This window comes from Electrophorus electricus, chromosome 4, assembly GCF_041902795.1.
Source record: "Electrophorus electricus isolate QZ-2024a chromosome 4, ASM4190279v1, whole genome shotgun sequence".
NCBI lineage: Eukaryota > Metazoa > Chordata > Actinopteri > Gymnotiformes > Gymnotidae > Electrophorus > Electrophorus electricus.
This window is the reverse complement of record NC_137500.1, coordinates 1,716,114-1,738,014: the sequence shown is the minus strand read 5'-3', so window position 1 is coordinate 1,738,014 and position 21,901 is coordinate 1,716,114. Positions and strand designations below refer to the sequence as shown.

The following is a 21,901-nucleotide window of genomic DNA, read 5'->3' as shown; positions in this document are numbered from 1 at the left end:
GTATTAATACAGAGAGGCCACAGAGAGTATATGGTAGACGTGTATTAATACAGAGAGGTCACTTTGCATGTACAGAACCTGCAGTGCTCTGGGAGTGTTTATAGTCCTGTGAGTTTAACACTTCATGACTGAAAGCTGCCTGCTCCAGCAACTTCAACCACAGAAACCATGACTTTGATCCCCATCTTCATCTGCACACTGCTCCTCTGGACTCAAGGTAGGATTTAAAAAAGTGGAATGGATAAAATTAAATTAAGTCAGTGAATGATTAAGTATTTTAATAATAGTTAAACATAATATCTTTCTTATTCCTGCATTTTCTTTCATTCTGAATCCAGAGGTCAGGCCATTGTTATTCTCTCATGTTCAATCATAATTCATACTGACTTCATATTTGTTGTTTTTTTCCCCAGAATCCATGTGTCAGGTGACTGTGACTCAGACTCCTGCAGTGAAATCTGCTCTTCCAGGAGACACAGTCACCATCAGATGTAGAACAAACCCTGCAGTGTATAATAATAACTTTTTAGCCTGGTACCTGCAGAAACCTGGAGAAGCTCCTAAACTCCTGATCTACGATGCTACTAACTTACAGTCAGGAACTCCAGCTCGTTTCAGTGGTAGATCTGGATCTGACTTCACTCTGACCATCAGAGAGGTCCAGACTGAAGATGCTGGAGATTATTAGTGTCTGGGTTAATTTTTCCTCAGTGGTAGCTGAGTGTTCACACAGAGTCATACAAAAACCCCCCTCAGTCTGCACACACAACATACAAATCTATGAGCTACAACTGCCCAGGAATTCTGGAGAAGCTCCCAAACATCTCCCTTCTCTTTTTTCTTTGAGCAGCTGATCTCTCTGTTTCTGCTGGAGCAGGTGAAGACAAAATACTACAGTTATAACAATAACAACAACACATGGAATTTATCTAATGCTTATCAAGACCCCAAAGAGGCACATTTACACACACCCAGTGGAGCATCAGAAACCAGTCACACCACTGCAGTACTGAGTCCTTTGGTCTCTTGGGGCAGTTGTTCTTATAATAGAGCAGGTAGTTATTAGTGGAGAGAAATCTCTACTAATAGCATGACTGCTAAAGCAGTGTCAGTCATCTTCAGGAGGTTCTGTCCTGTTTAGTGGTGATGTAAGCACACACTAAAGCACTAATCACCATGTCTGTGCCTTCATCTGATTATTCTCAGCCACTGTGAAACACTTCTACCAAAAAATACAGTTCATGTTCATTATAAATGTTTATTAGCAACAATCAAAGATATTTAGGGGGTAATGGTTAATAATCTTACTATAATTTACTAAATGCTACCAGCCAAAGAACATTCAGTAAAATCTTCTATCTCACACTAAAACATTTGCTTTGGTGTGAAGGACATGCCTGTGTCATAAATGCACTGTATGACTCAAATAATATAAAACATACCAAACATTAAGCAGTTATTTACTGTTACATTTATTACATTTAGCTTGAAGCTTTATTTTAAACAGATACCAGAGGCCTGGAGCATAAAGTTTCTACTATAAATCTATTGGGAAAATATATTAGGACTGTGGGTTTTTAATAAAAAGTTGGTTGTTTTTTAATATAAAACCTGTACTTTCTTTTGCAATAAAAAACTACTTTATTACCTCCTAAGGGACCCATAACAATATTTTATTAAAACAGCCCAGCGTGTGTTAAAAAGTGATATGCAGTTAGTTTCAGGCATACATTTACAAACAATAATAATATTATGGTATATGGAGAGGACCAAAGATGTTTTAGCACCCACTCCATGATGTTCCAAAAATACACTGACTTACACATTACAGTTTCTAGTGAATGAAACTTATGTTGAGTCATCTTATTTCCTGGTTCCTTAACAAACTTTACCAACAGTGGTCAAATAGCAACATTATCAAAGTTTAATCCTATAACTCATTACACACACGGACCTCTGAAGTACAGACAATTAGCACTTTAAAGGCATTTCTTGTTCTGTGCAATGTTGGCAAAGAATCTTCAATTAAGACTATAATGTTGTTTGTTCACATTTTTTATTTCATTTTGACCAATAAACAGAGGAACATTTGAGTAATAAACACAGTTGAACTAAAAGACAGCACATTAATGAGTGAGAGGAGAACACTTCAGTACACATGTGGGAGTTTCACGCCTCAGCACACTGCTCTCTACTCAGTGTCTGTGTGACAGGAGACTGGGAGTCCTTGGTGGCCTCACAGGTCACTGTCTTCTTCAGCCACTCCTCCTTCTGGAGGGTCAGGGTGCTGCTCCAGCTGTAGAGGCCGTCCTTCTGCAGAAGCCCGGAGCTCTGGCTCACCCCCGAGCTCCAGCTGCTACCAGCCACCTTCCAGCTCAGTTTCCAGTCTGAGGGGAAGCCCTTGTTGGCCAGACACACGAGTGTGACCTTCTCCTGCTGCAGCTGTACACTGGAGGGGGGCAGGACCGTGAGGGTGGGCGGGGCGTCACCTAGGAGACACAACACGGTCTACAGCTCAGACAGGCAGGAACCGTTAGCAGGAAAATCAGTTGTGTTTCACTTCCTCTTTTTGTGGAACTGAAATCAGAAATGAAATCAACAATATAATTTTCCATTGGCATTAAAACCCTGGACAGTATATTTAATTTATGAACCATTTAAATCAATATAATGTATAGTCATACATAGATTAAAATGGAAGTATATTTAACAGGCGGTGATTGTTCAGTATGCGAGTATGACGGTTAAAGTGCTTTGCATCGACAACCTCCAGTCAGGGACAAACACTTATACTAATGAAAATTAACCCAATAGGCAGAATAAAGGTTTGATGAGGGATTTTGCTGAAACATTTATGCTTTTACTAAAAAAACGCTAATAATGTGGGTCGATTTCCACTAAAATCTCGCAACACCACTGTAACGGTTAGGATAAACGCGCTAATAAATTCACCTTTAATGCGCTTTAATAAAGTGACATTTATTACAAAAAATACCTACTTAAAATTGTGATTTACTGGGAATAAAAAGTGAAGTTCTTCTTACGTCCAGTGTCCTCCACACTAACTTCGTTTAAGGTCCGTACATAAACCTGCTCTAAACACACTGCCGTCTCCTTTCTTTACAGCGCCGTAGTTTAGCTTCAGAGTTAGTGAACGATACAACCCCAAAGACGCTTGTTTTTCTTTTCTTTTTTGTAATGAAAGAAGTTATTAAATATACTCCATACATACAATATACAATTAGAAAAAATATATAAAAATAAAAACAGAAGCTAATTTGAATACGGAGAAAACGTTATTTACATCCAACTGAGAGTTTTGAGTTGCGAAGTGTGCGTGTAAAGTGAATTCGATGATCCCTTTAAACTATTTCAGACTTATATCGTTATTGTTTATGCGTTAGATATATGTAGACTCTGTAGAATCATATCAATTGGTTACAAAAATGTGTTTTAGGAGATATTTTTCATATTTTTTTGTATACTACAAACACAACATTTAATGCAACATCCAATTCAAGATAATTTATCTAAAGACATACAAGGTTTTGATCCTTCAGTATGCGAGTATTGTGGTAAAAGTGAACTGCACCGATAAGTTCCAGTCAGGCACCGATATTTCTGCCTTTTAAAATAAGCCCAGCATGCAGATGAAGGCTTGTGGAGAGATATTTCTGAAACATGTATGTTTTTACTACTGAACGACAATTAAGAAACTCTCCATCGGTATAAATTAAAAGGTCTATAAGGACATAGCAGCGGTTATGATATAGGAAGATTCTTAAGAAAGTCACAATTAGTCTATAAAAGAGTACTGGGTAGTTTACAAAACCACCGTGCATACAACGTTACATAATTTGTGATTAATAGTGAAGAAAAGTTAAAGTTTACTTACGTCCAACTGATAGTTTTGTTCCGCCACCCAAAGTCCCCCACAGAGCTACAATCTCCTTTACTGTCCGTCCAAAAACCTCCTGATCTAAACACGCCGCTCTCTCCACTATTTACCGCTTAATATGGAGCTTCGACATTAATGCTTTAGAAAACTCATAAAGGACTTGCCCAAAATATTTTTTGATTTTTAAAATAATAAAATAAAACACACACATACATTCTATTATTAGATAAATTACGTCGTAGTAGTTGTTGCTCCGTAAATCACAATAAATGCAATCGCAAAGTTTTTAAGTCTGAATTATCATCAAACATATCGATTATGATTTCAGAAAATAACAACTTTTGTAAAAGCAGTGAAAGTTACTTACGTCCAATTGAGAGTTTTGTGCCGCCACCAAAAGTCAACCACAGTGATACAAACTCGTTCAGTGCTCGTGCAAAAACCTCTTGCACTAAAGAAGCTGCTCTCTCTGCACTTTAGAAAGCCTTTTTCAAAAGAGTAATAACGGATAGAATTAATACATTTCATAATATGCAGGAAAATATCTAGGCATAAAAAAAAAAAAAAAAAATATATATATATATATATATATATATATATATATATATATATATATATATATATATATATATATATATATATATATATATATTTCCCGTTTGTTCGTTTTTCGAATGTTACAATTTGTCTTAATCGGTATTATCAAAACATATTTGTAATTAAGATGTTTAAAAAAATTATGTAAAATAAATTTTTTATATTTGTTTTTTTGGACGTGTCAATATAATTTTACAAAGTCAATTATCAATGCTGACAAACGTAAGAGGACTAATTAAAGAGTTCTAGCTGAACAGTCCTGTTAAATTTACTTAATTTCTGGTAAATAACCAAATAATGATACAATAAAATGCTTATTTACTGCCTTGTTTTTGTTTGGCAGCATCTTTAGTACAAACAAATATGAAATCAAAGAATCAACAAAAACAACATTCACAGAGAGTGACACTGTAAACAAACAAACATTAAGATGCACTGAACAATGTGAGACTACCCTGCACTGGTTCTTGACAAAACACTACACTGATCTGAATGTCCAGATTGCGGAGTCATTGTATTAGGTGCACTACCCTGATCTGAGAGTCATTGTATTAGGATCTTGATAAGTAAAAGTGTCATAAATTGAAAATACAATTTTTTGTTCAAATATAAGTAAATGTAAGTATAATTAAGAAGCTTTAAATTGAATTTAAGAAAATATGCAAAAACAGAGACAATGCCCTGAGACTTCAGTGGGTCAAACATATTATCCAATTACACATGCTGATCCAGGATCAGTGTATCTGGTTGCAAAGACAGTCCAGTAATCCCACAGAAAACCAGTGAAGTCCTTGGGAAACAGGCGTGTTTTTACTGTCACGAAAGAGGGCACTTGATAGCTGCATGTCCATCTTTGATGTGGCCAGTGTGTTTTTGTTTATTGTTTGATTGTTGTCATTTAATTCTTCATTTAATCATTTCTGTCACTGACCCTACTTAGACTGGGTCGTAACATCTGTTTCAGCAACATGGAACTCAATGTGCGTCAGAACCCTGGACAGCTCCCAGAACAGAGCTAATGAGACCCAGGTGAAGCTCATCAGAGAGACACTCCCGAACTCACCCAATCCACTGATCTCCAATCAGCCCAGAGCCAGATGAAGAGCCAGCTGTACTGAGGGAGGAACTGCAGTTGTCTCACACATTGCTCATCTTCTCAGAGCCAGTGATCTCCAAATGTGCAGAGAACTGAATAAAGATGCAGATTTACAAAACACATCAGATTCTTACCCAAATCTGACCAATTATAAAGAGTTTTCTTTTTATATTCTTCTGTGTTTACTATTTGTTCTACAATGTATTGCACAGAAATAGCACAGGTCACATTGCACAACAGAAACCAACAAGTAGAAACAATAAATACCTCATAACAAAAGACTGCTGATCATGTAACTAAAACAGAGGTAAGCTTCTCTGTGTTTAGTCTTGAGTGAGCAATGGCAACTACATATTTATTTTGCTTATTGTAGATCAGTCTGTGATACACAGTAGAAGATCATTTCTATAAATTAGTGTGTTCTCTGTCATCTGAGGTCTGTGCATTGGGAGAATGAACAGCCAGGTCTCCTTGTATTTACTACCACATTTATTCATAGACAGAGAGGCCCAAAGGTCTAAACGTGATCTTAAACTACTATATACAGCTAACTATGCCTAGTACATTCTAGCCTTTCCTATGAATATAGTAATAGATAAAGCTGCATTTTACTAAAATTAATAAACTAAATATGTTTTTGTTTAGGTGACATTATGTGTCTATTTAGTTATCCATAACATTAACAACAGAAAACCAAACATTTTTTAAATATTTGTAATCTATTTGTCAAAGCTCATTAGACTGTAATATACATAATAGAAAATAAAGGGTATGTGTTGGGTTCGTTTCAGTTTATTCAATTGTGCTTGAACATTGTTTTTGATCATTGTTCCAGCTGGCAAACCCACGATGTCACAGGGTCTGTCCAATAGAACAGATCAAACTGAGCTAAGCTTCAGCTTCATCTTACCACAGAGCTGTAACGTGGCCCAAGTGCTGAAGGGTGTGGAGCAGGATGCACAGACTCTCTTGACACGGACGAACATTCATTTATGTAAAACACAAAGGTGTCCTGGTTTCTATGGTTTCTGTCTCATGTCTTTGTTTTGATTTACTTCCTTGATTTTGTTAAATTCTCTGATCCTCTTTAGCTTCACCAGTTTTGTTTAGTTCTTGTTAACCTGAGTATTTAATCCCTGTGTTTGTCTCAGTGTTTTGTTTAGTTCTAGTTAACCTGTCTATTTAATTCCTGTGTTTGTCTCAGTGTTTTGTTTAGTTCTAGTTAACCTGTGTATTTAATCCCTGTGTTTGTCTCAGTGTTTTGTTTAGTTCTAGTTAACCTGTGTATTTAATCCCTGTGTTTGTCTCAGTGTTTTGTTTAGTTCTTGTTAACCTGTGTATTTAATTCCTGTGTTTGTCTCAGTGTTTTGTTTAGTTCTAGTTAACCTGTGTATTTAATTCCTGTGTTTGTCTCAGTGTTTTGTTTAGTTCTAGTTAACCTGTGTATTTAATCCCTGTGTTTGTCTCAGTGTTTTGTTTAGTTCTAGTTAACCTGTGTATTTAATTCCTGTGTTTGTCTCAGTGTTTTGTTTAGTTCTAGTTAACCTGTGTATTTAATTCCTGTGTTTGTCTCAGTGTTTTGTTTAGTTCTTGTTAACCTGTGTATTTAATTCCTGTGTTTGTCTCAGTGTTTTGTTTAGTTCTAGTTAACCTGTGTATTTAATTCCTGTGTTTGTCTCAGTGTTTTGTTTAGTTCTAGTTAACCTGTGTATTTAATTCCTGTGTTTGTCTCAGTGTTTTGTTTAGTTCTAGTTAACCTGTGTATTTAATCCCTGTGTTTGTCTCAGTGTTTTGTTTAGTTCTAGTTAACCTGTGTATTTAATTCCTGTGTTTGTCTCAGTGTTTTGTTTAGTTCTAGTTAACCTGTGTATTTAATTCCTGTGTTTGTCTCAGTGTTTTGTTTAGTTCTAGTTAACCTGTGTATTTAATCCCTGTGTTTGTCTCAGTGTTTTGTTTAGTTCTAGTTAACCTGTGTATTTAATCCCTGTGTTTGTCTCAGTGTTTTGTTTAGTTCTAGTTAACCTGTGTATTTAATCCCTGTGTTTGTCTCAGTGTTTTGTTTAGTTCTTGTTAACCTGTGTATTTAATCCCTGTGTTTGTCTCAGTGTTTTGTTTAGTTCTAGTTAACCTGTGTATTTAATCCCTGTGTTTGTCTCAGTGTTTTGTTTAGTTCTAGTTAACCTGTGTATTTAATTCCTGTGTTTGTCTCAGTGTTTTGTTTAGTTCTAGTTAACCTGTGTATTTAATCCCTGTGTTTGTCTCAGTGTTTTGTTTAGTTCTAGTTAACCTGTGTATTTAATCCCTGTGTTTGCTTCAGTGTTTGGCTGATCATTTTTGTTTGATGTCTGGTTCTGTTATACTTGTAACATAGGCGGCACAGAGGAAGCAAGAGGCAATGTAGAACATACTTGTTCTTTATTTTCCATAAATTCTCTATAATCACACAAAATAACTCCAAGATGAGTACTCCTGTGGACAGCGTTTGCACTGACGGGCACTGAAGGTCTCTCTGAACCTGCAGGAATATATAATGACGTGATTATGATCAGGTGTCCCTGGTCAAAAGACAGATGATTGTGAACGGCGTATGTTAGTGGTACGGTCCTTGTTGGAATTGGGCATGTCCCTCCTAGTAGGGCACCGGCCTACCATGACAGAACCTCCCCCAAAGACCCCACCAAGCTCCTGGAACACAGCCGGCCCTGCCCACTCGAGGTAGGCTTCAGAGGGTACCACCTGTGGAAGGAGGTAATGAGGTTGGGGTCCAAAATCTGGCAGGCCAGAACCCAACTGCGCTCTTCCAGGCTGTACCCCTTCCAGTCCACCAGATATTGTAGTCCCCTCCCTCTTCTCCGGGAGTCCAGCAGGGTCCTTACTATATACGCCGGGCCCTCTTCCATTTCCAGAGGTAGAGGCGGGTCACCCGAGGGGTGTTCCTCCTCGGCAAGGGTCCCCTCAGTCACGGGCTTCAGAGCCGACACATGAATGGCCTGGGATGCCCTACTGTCCCCCGTTAGGCTGACCCTGTAGATCACCTCGTTGATTTTGTCAGTGATAGTGTAAGGGCCCTCATACCTTGCCCTGAGAGGTGGTTGATAAAACATATTCAAATGGGGTGAAGCCAGTTCCCGTGTTAGGCAGCGAGTTCTGCGCATACTCTGCCCACAGGAGGAACATGCTCCATGTCTCTGGATGGTGTTGACAGTAGAACTTACCTAGTTCCTGGTTCACCTGCTCTACCTGCCCATTAGCTTGAGGGTGGTAGCCTGATATTAAGCTGACTGTGATGTGGAGTTTACCTAACAGTTCTTTCTACACTCAGTCTGACACGATGTCCTCAGGTAGGCCAAACTGTCTGAACACCTGGCAGAACAATATGTCTGCTGTTTCAAGTGCGGTAGGCAGGGCTGCCAAAGGAACAAAATATAACATTTTGGAGACCTGGTCCACTACACTTAGGATGGTGGGACCATGGTTGTAGGGTCGTTGGCAGTGGTAGTAGCTTCCCCACTGCAGTAATGCATAGTGTCTTATTGCAGTCAGCGCAGGCCACATATCTCACTATCTCCTCATTCATCGCCGGCCACCAATATCTTGCCCCGATAAGTTGCATGGTGTGAGTGGTACTAGGGTGTTCTGTCCCCAAAGAAGTGTGTGCCCATGTAATGAGGGATCCTCGATGTCTCGGTGGCACATAGAGGTGATTGGGTGGGCATTGTGGATGTGGGTTGGCTGTCTTTATATGTCGGTCCAGCTCCCACTCCAGAGAACCCAAGAAGCAAGAGGGAGAGAGAACAGGCTCCTAGCTTGTCGACAGTGCCTCCACATGGTGTTGCTGGGAGAGTGAGTCCGCTCAAGTGTTCTTCTCCCCAGGCCTATAGCTGACCTGGAACTGGAGCCGGGAATACAAGATTGACCACCTGGCTTGTCTAGCATTCAATCTCTTGGTGGTCTGGAGGTATTCCAGGTTTTTGTGGTAGGTATATACAGTAAATGGGTGTCACGCTCCCTCGGGCCAGTGCCTCCACTCCTCAACAACAGTTCCCTGTCTCCAATGCCATAGTTCCGCTCTGCTAGACTCCAGGAGAAGTATGCAATAGGCCTTAGACCCCTTCTCTCTCCTGTATACTGAGACAGCACAGCACCCAATTCTATGTTGGAGGCATCCACCTCCACCACAAAAGGTCTCTCTGGGTTGAGCTGTCTTAACACTGGAGCTGTTGAGAAAGTGTTCCTTAGTTCCTCGAAGGCTTTCTCTACATCGGGAGTCCACTTGATCCTTTGGGCCAGACCCCGGAGCTGGTTAGTGAGGGGCCTTGCTAGTGAACTGAAGGACCTGATGAACCTCTGGTAGAAGTTGGCGAAGCCCAGAAAGCATTGGAGAGCCTTGTGTGTGAGAGGTCTGGGTCAGGCCGTTACTGCTTGCACTTTGCCTGGTTGCATGCTTACGTTCCCTTCTTGGATGACATAGCCCAGGAAGTCCACCTCTTTGTGGTGGAACTCACACTTCTCTGCCTTGCAGTATAATTTGTTCTGTAACAGGGTTCGGAGCGCGGTCCGTACATCTTGTACATGTTGGTTCCAGAAGGAGGAATAGATCAAGATGTTGTCTATATAGGTGATGACAGATCTTCCCAAGAACTTCCTAAGAACCTCATTAAACTGTATATCTATAATGCATTTGACTCCATCTCTGTTCAAAAGCCTTACAGATGTGGTGTAACCGTGGCTACGAAGACTGTTGTGAAGGTTGCTCTGTACACCGCTTTAGTGTTGGAGGGGATTCTACTGGTGTTGTGTCTAAGCTGGACACATCTCCACACACGGTGAGGGGTTTGAGGATTGGTAAGGGTTGGACAGAGATCCAGTAGGTTCTCAGTCCCATGTGGAAGATTTGGTTTAAAAAGGCATGAAGCACAAGTGCTTTTGCATATGTAGTCAGGTACATGGTAAGACAATAGCGCCCTCTGTGGGTGATACTTAAATCAGTTAAGTTAAATCAGCTTGGTGTGTTATATTATTGTTCTCTGTGTAATAATGGAGTTCTTATTGTCTCAGTGGAACACAAGCAGATGGAGTATACTGGGAACAAGCAAAGCTATACTGGGACAAGCAGAGGTATACTGGGAATAGAAAAAAACATAAAGGTGGTGTGAACTGCTAACCATAGTAGCTTGCTATAGTATGGTTCCTCTCATCCACAGAGTGTGTCATTGTGCTGTATCACATCCTTCCCTTCAGCACCTGCAGTAGGTCCCAGCTGCAGCAGTGCAGTCTCTGTGCAGTCTGACTGAGGAAGGTTTTTGTATGACTCTCTAACACTGTGTGAACACCCAGCTACCACTGATCTCATGTGCACTCTGACAGTAGTAATCTCCTGTATCTTCAGTCTGGACTCCACTGATGGTCAAAGTGAAGTCAGATCCAGATCCACTACCACTGAAACGATCTGGAATACCTGATGCTCTCCTGTTAGTCCAGTGGATCAGGGGTTTATGAGTTTCTCCAATTTTCTGCAGGTACCAGGATACACAAGGTGGGGAACAGTCTGTGGGTGCAGGACTGATTCTACAGCTGATGGTGACTGTGTCTCCTGGAAGAGCAGATTTCACTGCAGGAGTCTGAGTCACAGTCACCTGACCTCTAGAACCTGAAAATAATAGACCAAAACATCACGGTAATTTAATACAGATTCATTTATTACTCAGATATGGTGATGTGATATTTTAGAAAAATGATCACAGACTGACATTACCTGGATCAGTTGTTCAATATAAAGCAGTGAGTTACCTTGAGTCCAGAGGGCCAGTGTGCAGATGAAGATGGGGATCAAAGTCATGGTTGCTGTGGGTGAAGTTTCTGGGGCAGGCAGCTCTCAGTCATGAAGTGTTAAACTCACAGGACTATAAACACTCCTAGAGCACTGAAGCAGGTGCTGCACATGCAAAGTGGCCTCTCTCTATGGAAATGATCTTCCTAATGTCATGGGAGTAAAGATGATCACATTCATACAGTTTATTAGACACTCTGTTCAATATGGAACCCTTTAATTACATTTCAGTTTTCAATGAAGACCTGGCAAAATGGACTCTTTAATCACTCTAACCAGAACATTTACAAACCAGACAGAATTATTGTCCTTGTTAAGGACATGTCATCACCAGTGAGTTCTCAGCACTGCATCTCCACTGAGTCCTGACTCCTGCTCTCAGTTAGGACATCAGGTCCTTATGGCACATATAAACACTTTCTGGATCCATGGGTGTGTTTGAGAAGTCCTACCTCTGTTCTGATCACAGTGGATGGAAATATGTTGCATTTTGACAATTGAAAACATGCTCTTGAAATACATAAAACAGATTATTCTGATTTTAGCAGAAAGATAATTCCCTATATTTAGTTTTTTGCTTGCAGCCTTGTTACTATACTGTAAATACAACAGTCAATACTATCTATACTATTGATGCTTCCATTGAAATGTTCATGTATAAAGGGAAAAGATATTTCCACTATTGCTGCAGTACATGTACTGCTGAAATTCCTGGCTGTCATTTCAGATATCGACCTACCAGATTACATTCAGTGTGATGTTGATGAAAATCTGTGACCAAATGCAGCGGACAAGGTCAAGTACCTTGAGAGGAACGAAGACTCAAAGGGGGTAGGGGGGCATCCTCCTCTGGCTGACAACGGACACTACAATAGCAATAATATAAACAATATAGACAAGAATAAGTATTGAGAGAAAGAAATTTTTTTTTTTTTTTTAAATGAGCAATGAATGTCTATTCCAGTTTTCTAGTCCTAGTCTGGTTTCGAAGGTGTATATGTGTCCAAAATGCTGCTGGCCTGAGTGGCACTGGGTGCAGGGCAGGACGCACAAACCTCTTCAACGGTGCAAGACGTTTATTTACATTAAACATATAGAGATCTTGCATTGGGTGCCTGAAGACAGAAAGGCTGCAGTATCTAACAGTGAGTAGGAGTGAATGCATAGACAATCCATGGCTAGGCACTCAGTGTGCACTTAAGTGCAACTGTCCAAGAGCGCACTTAAGAGCTCCCTATCGCTGGCATGAGCCTTTAGAGCCATGGAGAGGGTTCTGTGTCTGTGTGTTTCTCCAGGGTCACCCCACCAGTACCTGTGGCTATCCCGTAAGCCACCCAGTCTGTTCCTGTTCCTGGCATGAGAGAAGCTGCCCGGCCTGATCCTGTTCCATTTCCAGTATGTACGCTGTTTGTCCTATTCCCTAGTCTGAGTCACAGTCACCTGACCTCTAGAACCTGAAAATAATAGACCAAAACATCACGGTAATTTAATACAGATTCATTTATTACTCAGATATGGTGATGTGATATTTTAGAAAAATGATCACAGACTGACATTACCTGGATCAGTTGTTCAATATAAAGCAGTGAGTTACCTTGAGTCCAGAGGGCCAGTGTGCAGATGAAGATGGGGATCAAAGTCATGGTTGCTGTGGGTGAAGTTTCTGGGGCAGGCAGCTCTCAGTCATGAAGTGTTAAACTCACAGGACTATAAACACTCCTAGAGCACTGAAGCAGGTGCTGCACATGCAAAGTGGCCTCTCTCTATGGAAATGATCTTCCTAATGTCATGGGAGTAAAGATGATCACATTCATACAGTTTATTAGACACTCTGTTCAATATGGAACCCTTTAATTACATTTCAGTTTTCAATGAAGACCTGGTAAAATGGACTCTTTTAATCACTCAGTCCTGTTCCCCTGTCGGACCTGCCTCTGCTGATCACTCCGGACTCCCTAGACCCCCCTGACCTACATAGCTCCACTTCTGGACCTCCCAGACCTGACGCTGAATGCCGTAGCCGCGTCTCCGGACCTCCTGAACCTGCCATTGACCACCTCAGCTGCACTCTTGAAACTCTCAGAACAGCTGTGGGCCATGGTTGTTACACTGCTGGACCCCCAGTCAGGCTCTTTTCCCAGTGTAGAGGACACTGCTCTGCTGGCCCCTGTCTGCAGTGCAGAGGTTGTTGCCCTGTCGGTCCCTACCTCTGGTGCGAGAGATGCTGCCCGTCCTGATCTGGTTCCTGTTCCCAGCATATTGGATGCGACCAGTCCTGTTCCTGTTCCCTGCCTAGTGGAGTCCATCTGGCCTGTTCTCACCACCCAAGATGTCACTCAACCTATTCCTGTTTCCTGGGTCAAATCCATTGCTGTAGCTGTGCACTAGAACCCACCACCGCTGAACATCGCAGCCGCACCTCTGGATGCCCCGGATCCGTCGGTTCCTGTTCCTGGAGTGGAAGAAGCCACTCCATATGTCCCCATGCCTCGTGCCAGGCCTGTAGTCATGGTTGCTCTTCAAGACTCCCCTCTGCCCCTAATAGCTGCTACAGGTGTGCCTCTTGAGACACTTGGAACTCTTTCGGTCACACCTCACAGTGATCCTTAAGTCCTCTCCGTCAGCCTCCCGGACCCATACAAATCCCGTATTTATGCCTGGTGCCTCTTCTGTACCTCCTCTGCCCCCTGAGGCAGCTGCACCAGCCCCCATTACTGCCCACTTGTCTGCTTCTGTTGCTTCAGTTCCTGTGTTGCCTACTCCTGTTCCTGGTTTTGTTCTTGTTCCTGTTCAAGTGTCAAGTGTCAAGTGTGAAAATTGTACATCCTGTTACCCTGCCTTGTGGGATTAGTGTTCCCTTTCCCATCCCAGAACCTGTAACCATGCCCACTGTGTATTTTGTTCCTGTACTTGTTTCTGTTATGATAAAAATACTGAACTCTGTCCTTGCTACTGTGACCAATCTCCATGTTTCTCCTCTCCTCTCCTCTCCTCTCCTCTCCTCTCCTCTCCTGTCTCTGTGCCTCCTGTTCTGACCAGGTCTCCAGTCCCACTCCTTTTCCCCATCTGGCATCTGTCCCAACTCCACTACCTATCCCTGGTTTAATGTAGGCCTGGAATATCGACGTAGCCATGGTCAGCCTGTACAGCAAGACCAGATATTCATAATGGCCAGTAGACATGCTGAAAGCTGTATTCCACTCGTCACCCTCCTTAACCCAGTTATAGGCACTACGCAGATCTAGTTTAGTGAAAAACCTGGCTCCTCTCAGTTGTTCCAATGCTGCTGGAACCAGGGGGAGGGGATACAGGTACTGCACCAACAGTTTGCTGAGACCCCAGTAGTCCACGCAGGGTCTTAGGCCCCCATCCGTCTTCTTTACAAAGAAGACTCCGGCTGAGGCTGGAGAGGTAGAGGGGCGGATGTACCCTTGTTCCAGAGCCTCGGTGATGTACTGGTCCATTGCCCATTCCTCCTCCTGGAAGAGGGGATAGATTCTGCACCTGGGGGGTATTGCCCCCTCCTTGAAGGTTATAGCTCAGTCCCAGTCCTAATGGGGCAGAAGCTGTGCAGCCTTCATGGGACTAAAGACCTGCACCAAGTCCTCATACTCCTGGGGAATGGAGATTGGTCTATTGGCTCTGGGGCTCACTATCGAAGTCATTTGTAGCGATATCGCCTTGTTCGCGAAGCACTTCCGGCTGCATGAGGGCACCCACTGCAGGATTCAGTTCTCCCTCCACATCACCTGCGGGTTGTGAGTCCTCAGCCATGGCAGACCTAATGTGATAGTGGGAGAGGGATGGAAGGAGGAAAAAGGCGATACGCTCCTAGTGTCCATCTTGGGAGATGAGGAGGCCATGGGGAGTGACATGCGTGATGTAGCCAGAGCCTACCAGGCCCCCATCCAGGGCTTGTATGCTTAGCAAAGAGGGTAAAGCGATTGCCTTGAGCCCCAGCCTCTTAGCAAAGCCCCAGTCCATGACATTACCCGCAGCCCCCGAGTCAACTAGGGCAGATTTATATGACACCTCTCCCAACAGTTTAAACATGGAGCGAGATGGGGAACAACTCACTAAGTTGGTACCTCTCCGTTGATCTCCCCTTTTGGGCTGTACCCCTGCTGCATTCAGCTGCATGGGCTCCTCCGGGTTATCGGTCGGCCTGGCGGGTCCGGTTACCTTGCGTAGTTGGGAATTCTGTTGTATACACTGATGTTTTTTCTATAGGGGGTGGTCGTACGTTATGGCGAGGTGAACCACCTTGTTCAACGTGCTAGCCTCCTGCTTGCCGGCTGGTTCAGCCTGTCGTTCTGCCCTTAACCCATGTACAAAAGTACCAATCTGCACGGGCTCGTTCCACCATGTCCCCGCTGCCAGAGTCTGGAATTCCATAGCATACTCCGCCGCTGATCTTAATCCCTGATTAAACGTAGCAGCCTTTGTCCCCAGAGCCTCCCTTGGCACAGCTCTTATATCTCCCATGAAACCCGTGTAATCGTTCAGTAATGGCGAGTTGTTAGTAACCAGAGCTGCTCCCCAGACACAAGCCTTACCCGTGAGCCTGGAGATGATATACGATGCTTTGGCACAATCAGATAACTGTGGCGAAAAACAGTTTGCACTGCACCGAGGATCCCTCGCAGGTTTCCGGATCTCCTCCATATGCCTCTGATGAGGCAATTAAGACTCTTACCCCTTCAGGTGCAGAAGGACTGGCGGGGGAGGTAGTTCGTCCCTTGGGGCTCAAGGCCAGGCGGTTAAAATATTGGCTGAGGGTCTGCACCATCAATAGAACCTCCCTGATTTCCTGCCTATGTTGTTCAAGCGCTGCCATCTGAACAGTCAGCAGGTAAGTTCAGTCAGCACTGCTCGCTTCGCGTCCTGAAGGCTGCGAGGAAGCGAGAGGTGAGGTAGAACATACTTGTTCTTTATTTTCCATAAATTCTCTATAATCACACAATATAACTCCAGTTTAGTATACTTGTGTACAGCGTTTGCACCGATGGACACTGAATGTGTTTCTCCTGGTAGGGGACCGGCCTACCATGACAATGCTCTTTCAGACTAACTTGTGTTTTCTCTGCCTGATTATTGTTTCGTGTTTCTCTCCTTGTTCCATTTCTTTGTTCACCCTGTTTTATTTTCTTCATCATGTCTGTCATTTCTTGTCGATGTGCCCGACTCCATGTTTCAACCCTGGAATATTCTATCGAGCTGCCTTCCAAAAATGCCATACACTTCACTGACCTGCTGTCCGGTTAATGTGTACAGTTACAAATCAGTTACAACAGTTTTACAATAAGCTGGTTAAGGCACATAGCAATCATCCTTACCCTGCTGACATCAGTAGAGCGGCTGTAGTGGTTAAATTATTATAACTATTAAAGAGAGCACACAGACTGATACTTTCTTTCCAACAGAGATGTTCTTTAGTGCATCTGTAAAACCTGGCTCTCATCTGCTTTAAGCAGACTGTCAGCTAATTAGACCTATGTTCTCTATGTAAAGTAAATAAAAAGTAAAGGTTTACATCATTGTAAAGTAAAGATTTACATCATTGTATTATATATTCATCATATTCTCAGTTTGTGCTGCAATTAATAATCTAGAGAGACTTGCTGAAGTTAGGGAGATATGTGGGTTTGGACCAACATTGCTCTGATATTGTGTAGGAAAAAGAAACCATGGAAAAATAAACCAGTCAGACCATATAGAAATTTCTGTTTTAAACACAATAAAAATAAAAGTGATCTGATATATCATATAAGCTCTTAACAGTAAAGTTATTATGAAATGAATTTTATTCTACATTCAGTAAATGTGCAATTTACAAACAGGTGATGGGTGTTTACTTTATGAACAGGTGATATGACGTATATTGTTCTCATCAAAATTTCCTAATAAATGTGAAATGACTTAATATGTACAGCTGTATTCCTGCTTGTTTTATTGTAGAAAAAAAACCATGAAAGTCTTTATTGCCAGCATTTGGGTGGCGCCATTGTTCGATGACATCACAAGCACCACGCCCTACATAAAGGCTCGTGTCACTCAACAGTTACCGCCAATTTAATCCGACTAAATTCACATCTAACAGCGCATAAGAATTTATTTCATGTCCTACTGTGTGAAACAACTGTTGATTTGTAAAAGTATGGAACTATACTAACTAAACGCTACCCGCCGCGATACACAACTGCAAAAATAATAAAAGCACATTTACTCACTCAAATTGATGGTTTTGAGGAGTAGATTTTTAGGAAAGAAATACCTCTGAGAAGGGAACTCAAGGGATTGGGACTAAACAGCTGTGTAGCCTTAAGAAAACCACTTGTCAGTGAGGCTAACTGGCAAAAACGGCTTCAATTTGCTAGGGAGCATAAATATTGGAATCTGGAGCAATGGAAGAAGGTCATGTGATCTGATGAGTCCAGATTTACTCTTGTTCCAGAGTGATGGGCGCATCAGCGTAAGAAAAGAGGTGGCTGAAGTGATGCACCCATCATGCATAGTGCCTACCGTACAAGCCTGTGGGGGTGGTGCTATGATCTGGGGTTGCCGCAGTTGGTCAGGTCTAGGTTCAGCAATATTATATGTCCAAAGAATGAGGTCAGCTGACGACCTGAATATACTGAACAAGCAGGTTATTCCAACAATGGATTTTTTCTTCCCTAGCATGAGCATATTCCAAGATGACAATGCCAGGATTCATCGGGCTCAAATTGTGAAACAGTGGTTCAGGGAGCATCAGACATCATTTTCACACATGGATTGGCCACCACAGAGTCCAGATCTGAACCCTGTTGAGAATCTTTGGGACGTCCTGGAGAAGACTTTGCGCAGTGGTCCAAATCTCTCAATCATCAATACAAGATCTTCAGGAAAAATTAATGCAACTCTGGACAGAAGTAAATGTGACATCGTAGAAGCATTTGGAAATGAGGGCACAGCGAATGCATGGCATAATCAAAGCTAAAGGTCAGTCCAATAAAATGTTATAGTGTGTAACCTTTTTTTTTGGCCAGGCAGTTGGTTGAGTAGGTGGCGTGTTGGTGAACGTTAACAGCAGAGACTGTTAGCTAACGTGTTACGTGTTAGCTCGAGCTAATGGAACACAAGTTACACACCCTTTCACTAGCTAGCTAGATGTGGGATCCTAGAACCATGGAAGCTGAACTTACTTTTATTTTGATTAAAAAATAATTTTTTCGTTTTGTGAAATGTCAGTCGTGCTATGTTTATTATCTCAGCATCCCATAACAATATAAGCGCAAGTTTAATGACAGTTCTTATTATGTCATTAGGACTGTAATATGCTTTGTTTGACTAAACAAGTTAAGATGTATTAATGTCATATATCATTAAACAGTATATAAAGTATAGCAATATGTTAAATAAAATATTTTCAGAGTACAGTTTTAAAAGTGCTGGGAACAAAATCTGCAATTTCAGAAAGCGGTGGGGACTAAATAGGCAACTTACTGTCACTTCCAGGTCAGAAATGTGAAATCAACATAAAAGAAACACATATTTAAGTAATTAATCTGCCTGATGACACACTGTGAAGCTACAGAGTGTGGATGTGTTCATCGCATTTTTCCCATCCAATGAACCTATTTGCAACAAAACGTTTGACGGTTCTGTGATCACACCCCAATATCTTAGCAATTTTAAGAGTGCTGCATCCCTCTCAAATACTTTTTACAATTTTTGACTTTTCAGAGTCAGATAAATCTCTTTTTTTGGCCCCCTTTTGCCTGAGGAAAAGAAACTGCCCAATAATTATGCACACCTTGTTAGAGGGTGTTGATCTCCTTAGGCCACACTCTCCCTCATTACACAAATACACATCACCTGATATGCTTAAAACCATTAACCATTTAACTTGGAGTTGGAAAATATACATAAAAATGATGATATGGTAAAAACACTCTCTTGCCTAATAATTGTGCACACAGTGTAGGTTTGATTGTGTTTTAAATGTTTTAATAGACGATAGATAATTCTGTGATCATTTGTATTTGTCTACGTGATGTGAATAATTTAAGTTCTGATTTCTAGTATTTTTTATACCATATTTCACTTGATGCAATAAGACCATTTTCTTTTAATGTAAAATGTGAATAAATGTACCTATGCTTGTAGTGTGTATGACATTTTTAGCTTAAACATAAAGTTTACAACAAAGCACCTGAAGTTGAATCACTGGTTAAAAGCATCAGATTTGTTTAATGTAGTAATTGTTCCTGCTTGTCCCATTACTATATCTGATATCCCTCTGATAATCTCTGGCAAGCGGTAAAACACTCGCTGAGGTCTGGTCACAGAACATCAGAGGAATAAAGCACAATTCCCCAAGTTAGTGTGCAACATGTTTTTAAATGCAGTTGAGGGGATCCCATTATTTCACTAAACTAGACCTATGCAGTGCTTACAATCTCATAAGGATTAGGGAGGGAGACAAATGGAAGACAGCCTTCAGTACATCCTCAGGTCACTATAAATATTTAGTTCTGCCATATGGTTTAGCCACAGCTCCCTCAATATTTCAAGTGTACATAAATGGAGTTTCAGGGTAGATCCATCATCGCTTATATCGACGACATCCCAATCTATTCCTCCTACTTCGACCAACATGTGCATGACCTTTGTGCTGTTCTTGGTACCCTTTTATGGCACCACCTCCACTGCAAGTTGGAGAAATGTAAATTCCACTGTACAGAGGTGAGTTTTTTGGGATATATTATATGAGAGGGTAGCATACGCATGCAACCATGCAAGGTAGAAGCAGTGACAGGCTGGCCGAGACCCCAGATACCCCGGGAGTTTCTTAGATTCTTAGGATTCACTAATTTTTACAGGAGGTTTATTAAATCTTTTAGCACCTTGGCCAGACCCCTCACAGACTTGCTTCAGGGACAAGCTAAATGTCTTAAATGGAGTTCCACAGCAGAGAGTGCTATCGAGGACATAAAAATTGCCTTCTCTACTGCTCCTGTGTTACAGCATCCCGACCCAGAGAAGCCTTTTGTCGTGGCGGTAGATGCCTTGGATGTGGGAGTCGGAGCAGTACTATCCTAAGAAAATTGGAGGGAAGGAAGGTTAGGGCCCATAGCCTACTACTCTTGGAAGGTAAGCCCATCTGAGCAGAATTAGGGGGTTGGGGATAGAGAGCTCTTGGTGATGAAACTCACTTTTGAGGAATGGAGACATTGGCTGGAGGGAGTGAGACACCCCTTCACTGTGGTAACCAACCATAAAAACTAGAATACCTCCAAACTACTAAGAGGAGGAACTCCAGGCACGCTCGCTGGTCACTCTTCTCCCAGTTTGTTTTCGATGTCACCTACAGACCGGGAGAGAAGAATGTAAGGGCGGATCTTCTTTCCCAGCAACATAAAGCCAAAGCCTGATCGACCAATCAGGAGCCAGTTCTTTCTCCTTCATGCTTCTTGGTAACATGGCATATAGACCGCAGCATAGAGGCAGCTAAGCCACATCCTCACTGTTCATCGAACTGGCTCTATGTTCCACCCAAACACTCAAAGCTCTCATCATATGGGCGGTGGGAACCGGACATTTTGGATCGACGTGTATGGCACAATTGTTGAGTGCACACTACTGGAAGCCAGCCATGCACAAAGATGTGGTCAAGTACGTAGCTTCGTAGACAGACTCTGCTATCCACAAGATGCTGCACACTCCACCTGCAGGTAAGCTGTGTCCTCTTCCCACTCCCCTACAACCATGGTACCACATCCCCATAGACTTTGTTATGGACCTACCTGTCTCTGAGGGGAACACCGCCATACTGGTGATTGTAGACAGCTTTCTTTGATGCTTAGGTTTATTCCATTGAAGGGATTACCTACGGCAATTGAAGACAGCGGACCTGCTCTTCTGCCATGCGATTAGGCAGTTCGTGTTGTCTGAGGACATTGTTTGAGACAGGGGGACTCAGTTTACTTCACGGGTGTGGAAAGAGTTACTTGGGAAACTAAATATCACAGTTAGCCTAACATCTAGTTACCACCCCCAAGCTAACGAACAAGTGGAGAGAGTTAATCAGGAGCTGGGCAAGTTTCTTCATTTGTACCGTCAACAGCATCAGGAGACATGGAGAACATACCTCGCCTGGGCTGAGTATGTGCAAAACTCTCTTTGCCATGCCGGGATGAGGCTTACTCCTTTTGAGTGTGTTTTAGGCTATCAACCTCTGCTTTACCCCTGGAATCCACCTACATCTGACCAAATGGCTGTTGAAACGTGGTGTTGATGCAGCGAACAGGTTTGGGAGGAGACTCACCAGAGGTTGCGTTCAGCTTTTATGGCCTACAAGAAAAAGGTGGACAGGAGGGGCAGGGTGACCCCTCAGTTTGAACCTGGACAAAAGGTTTGGGTGGCTACTAAGGATGGCCGGGCTGACCCTTCCAGCAAGCTAAAAGCCAAGTATGAGGGTCCGTACATCATAACCGGT

The 21,901-nt window shown here is 42.2% G+C and overlaps 1 gene segment (V, D, J or C); it reads right to left on the bottom strand.

Moving 5' to 3' along the window:
- Nucleotides 1–2,039: 2,039 nt before the first annotated feature.
- On the bottom strand, nt 2,040–11,464 carry LOC113569144 (Ig kappa chain V-III region MOPC 321-like). The segment is given in 4 exon segments: nt 2,040–2,489; nt 4,266–4,299; nt 10,919–11,241; nt 11,382–11,464. Coding segments are annotated over 4 exon segments (726 nt in total).
- Between the last annotated feature and the right edge of the window lie 10,437 nt (nt 11,465–21,901).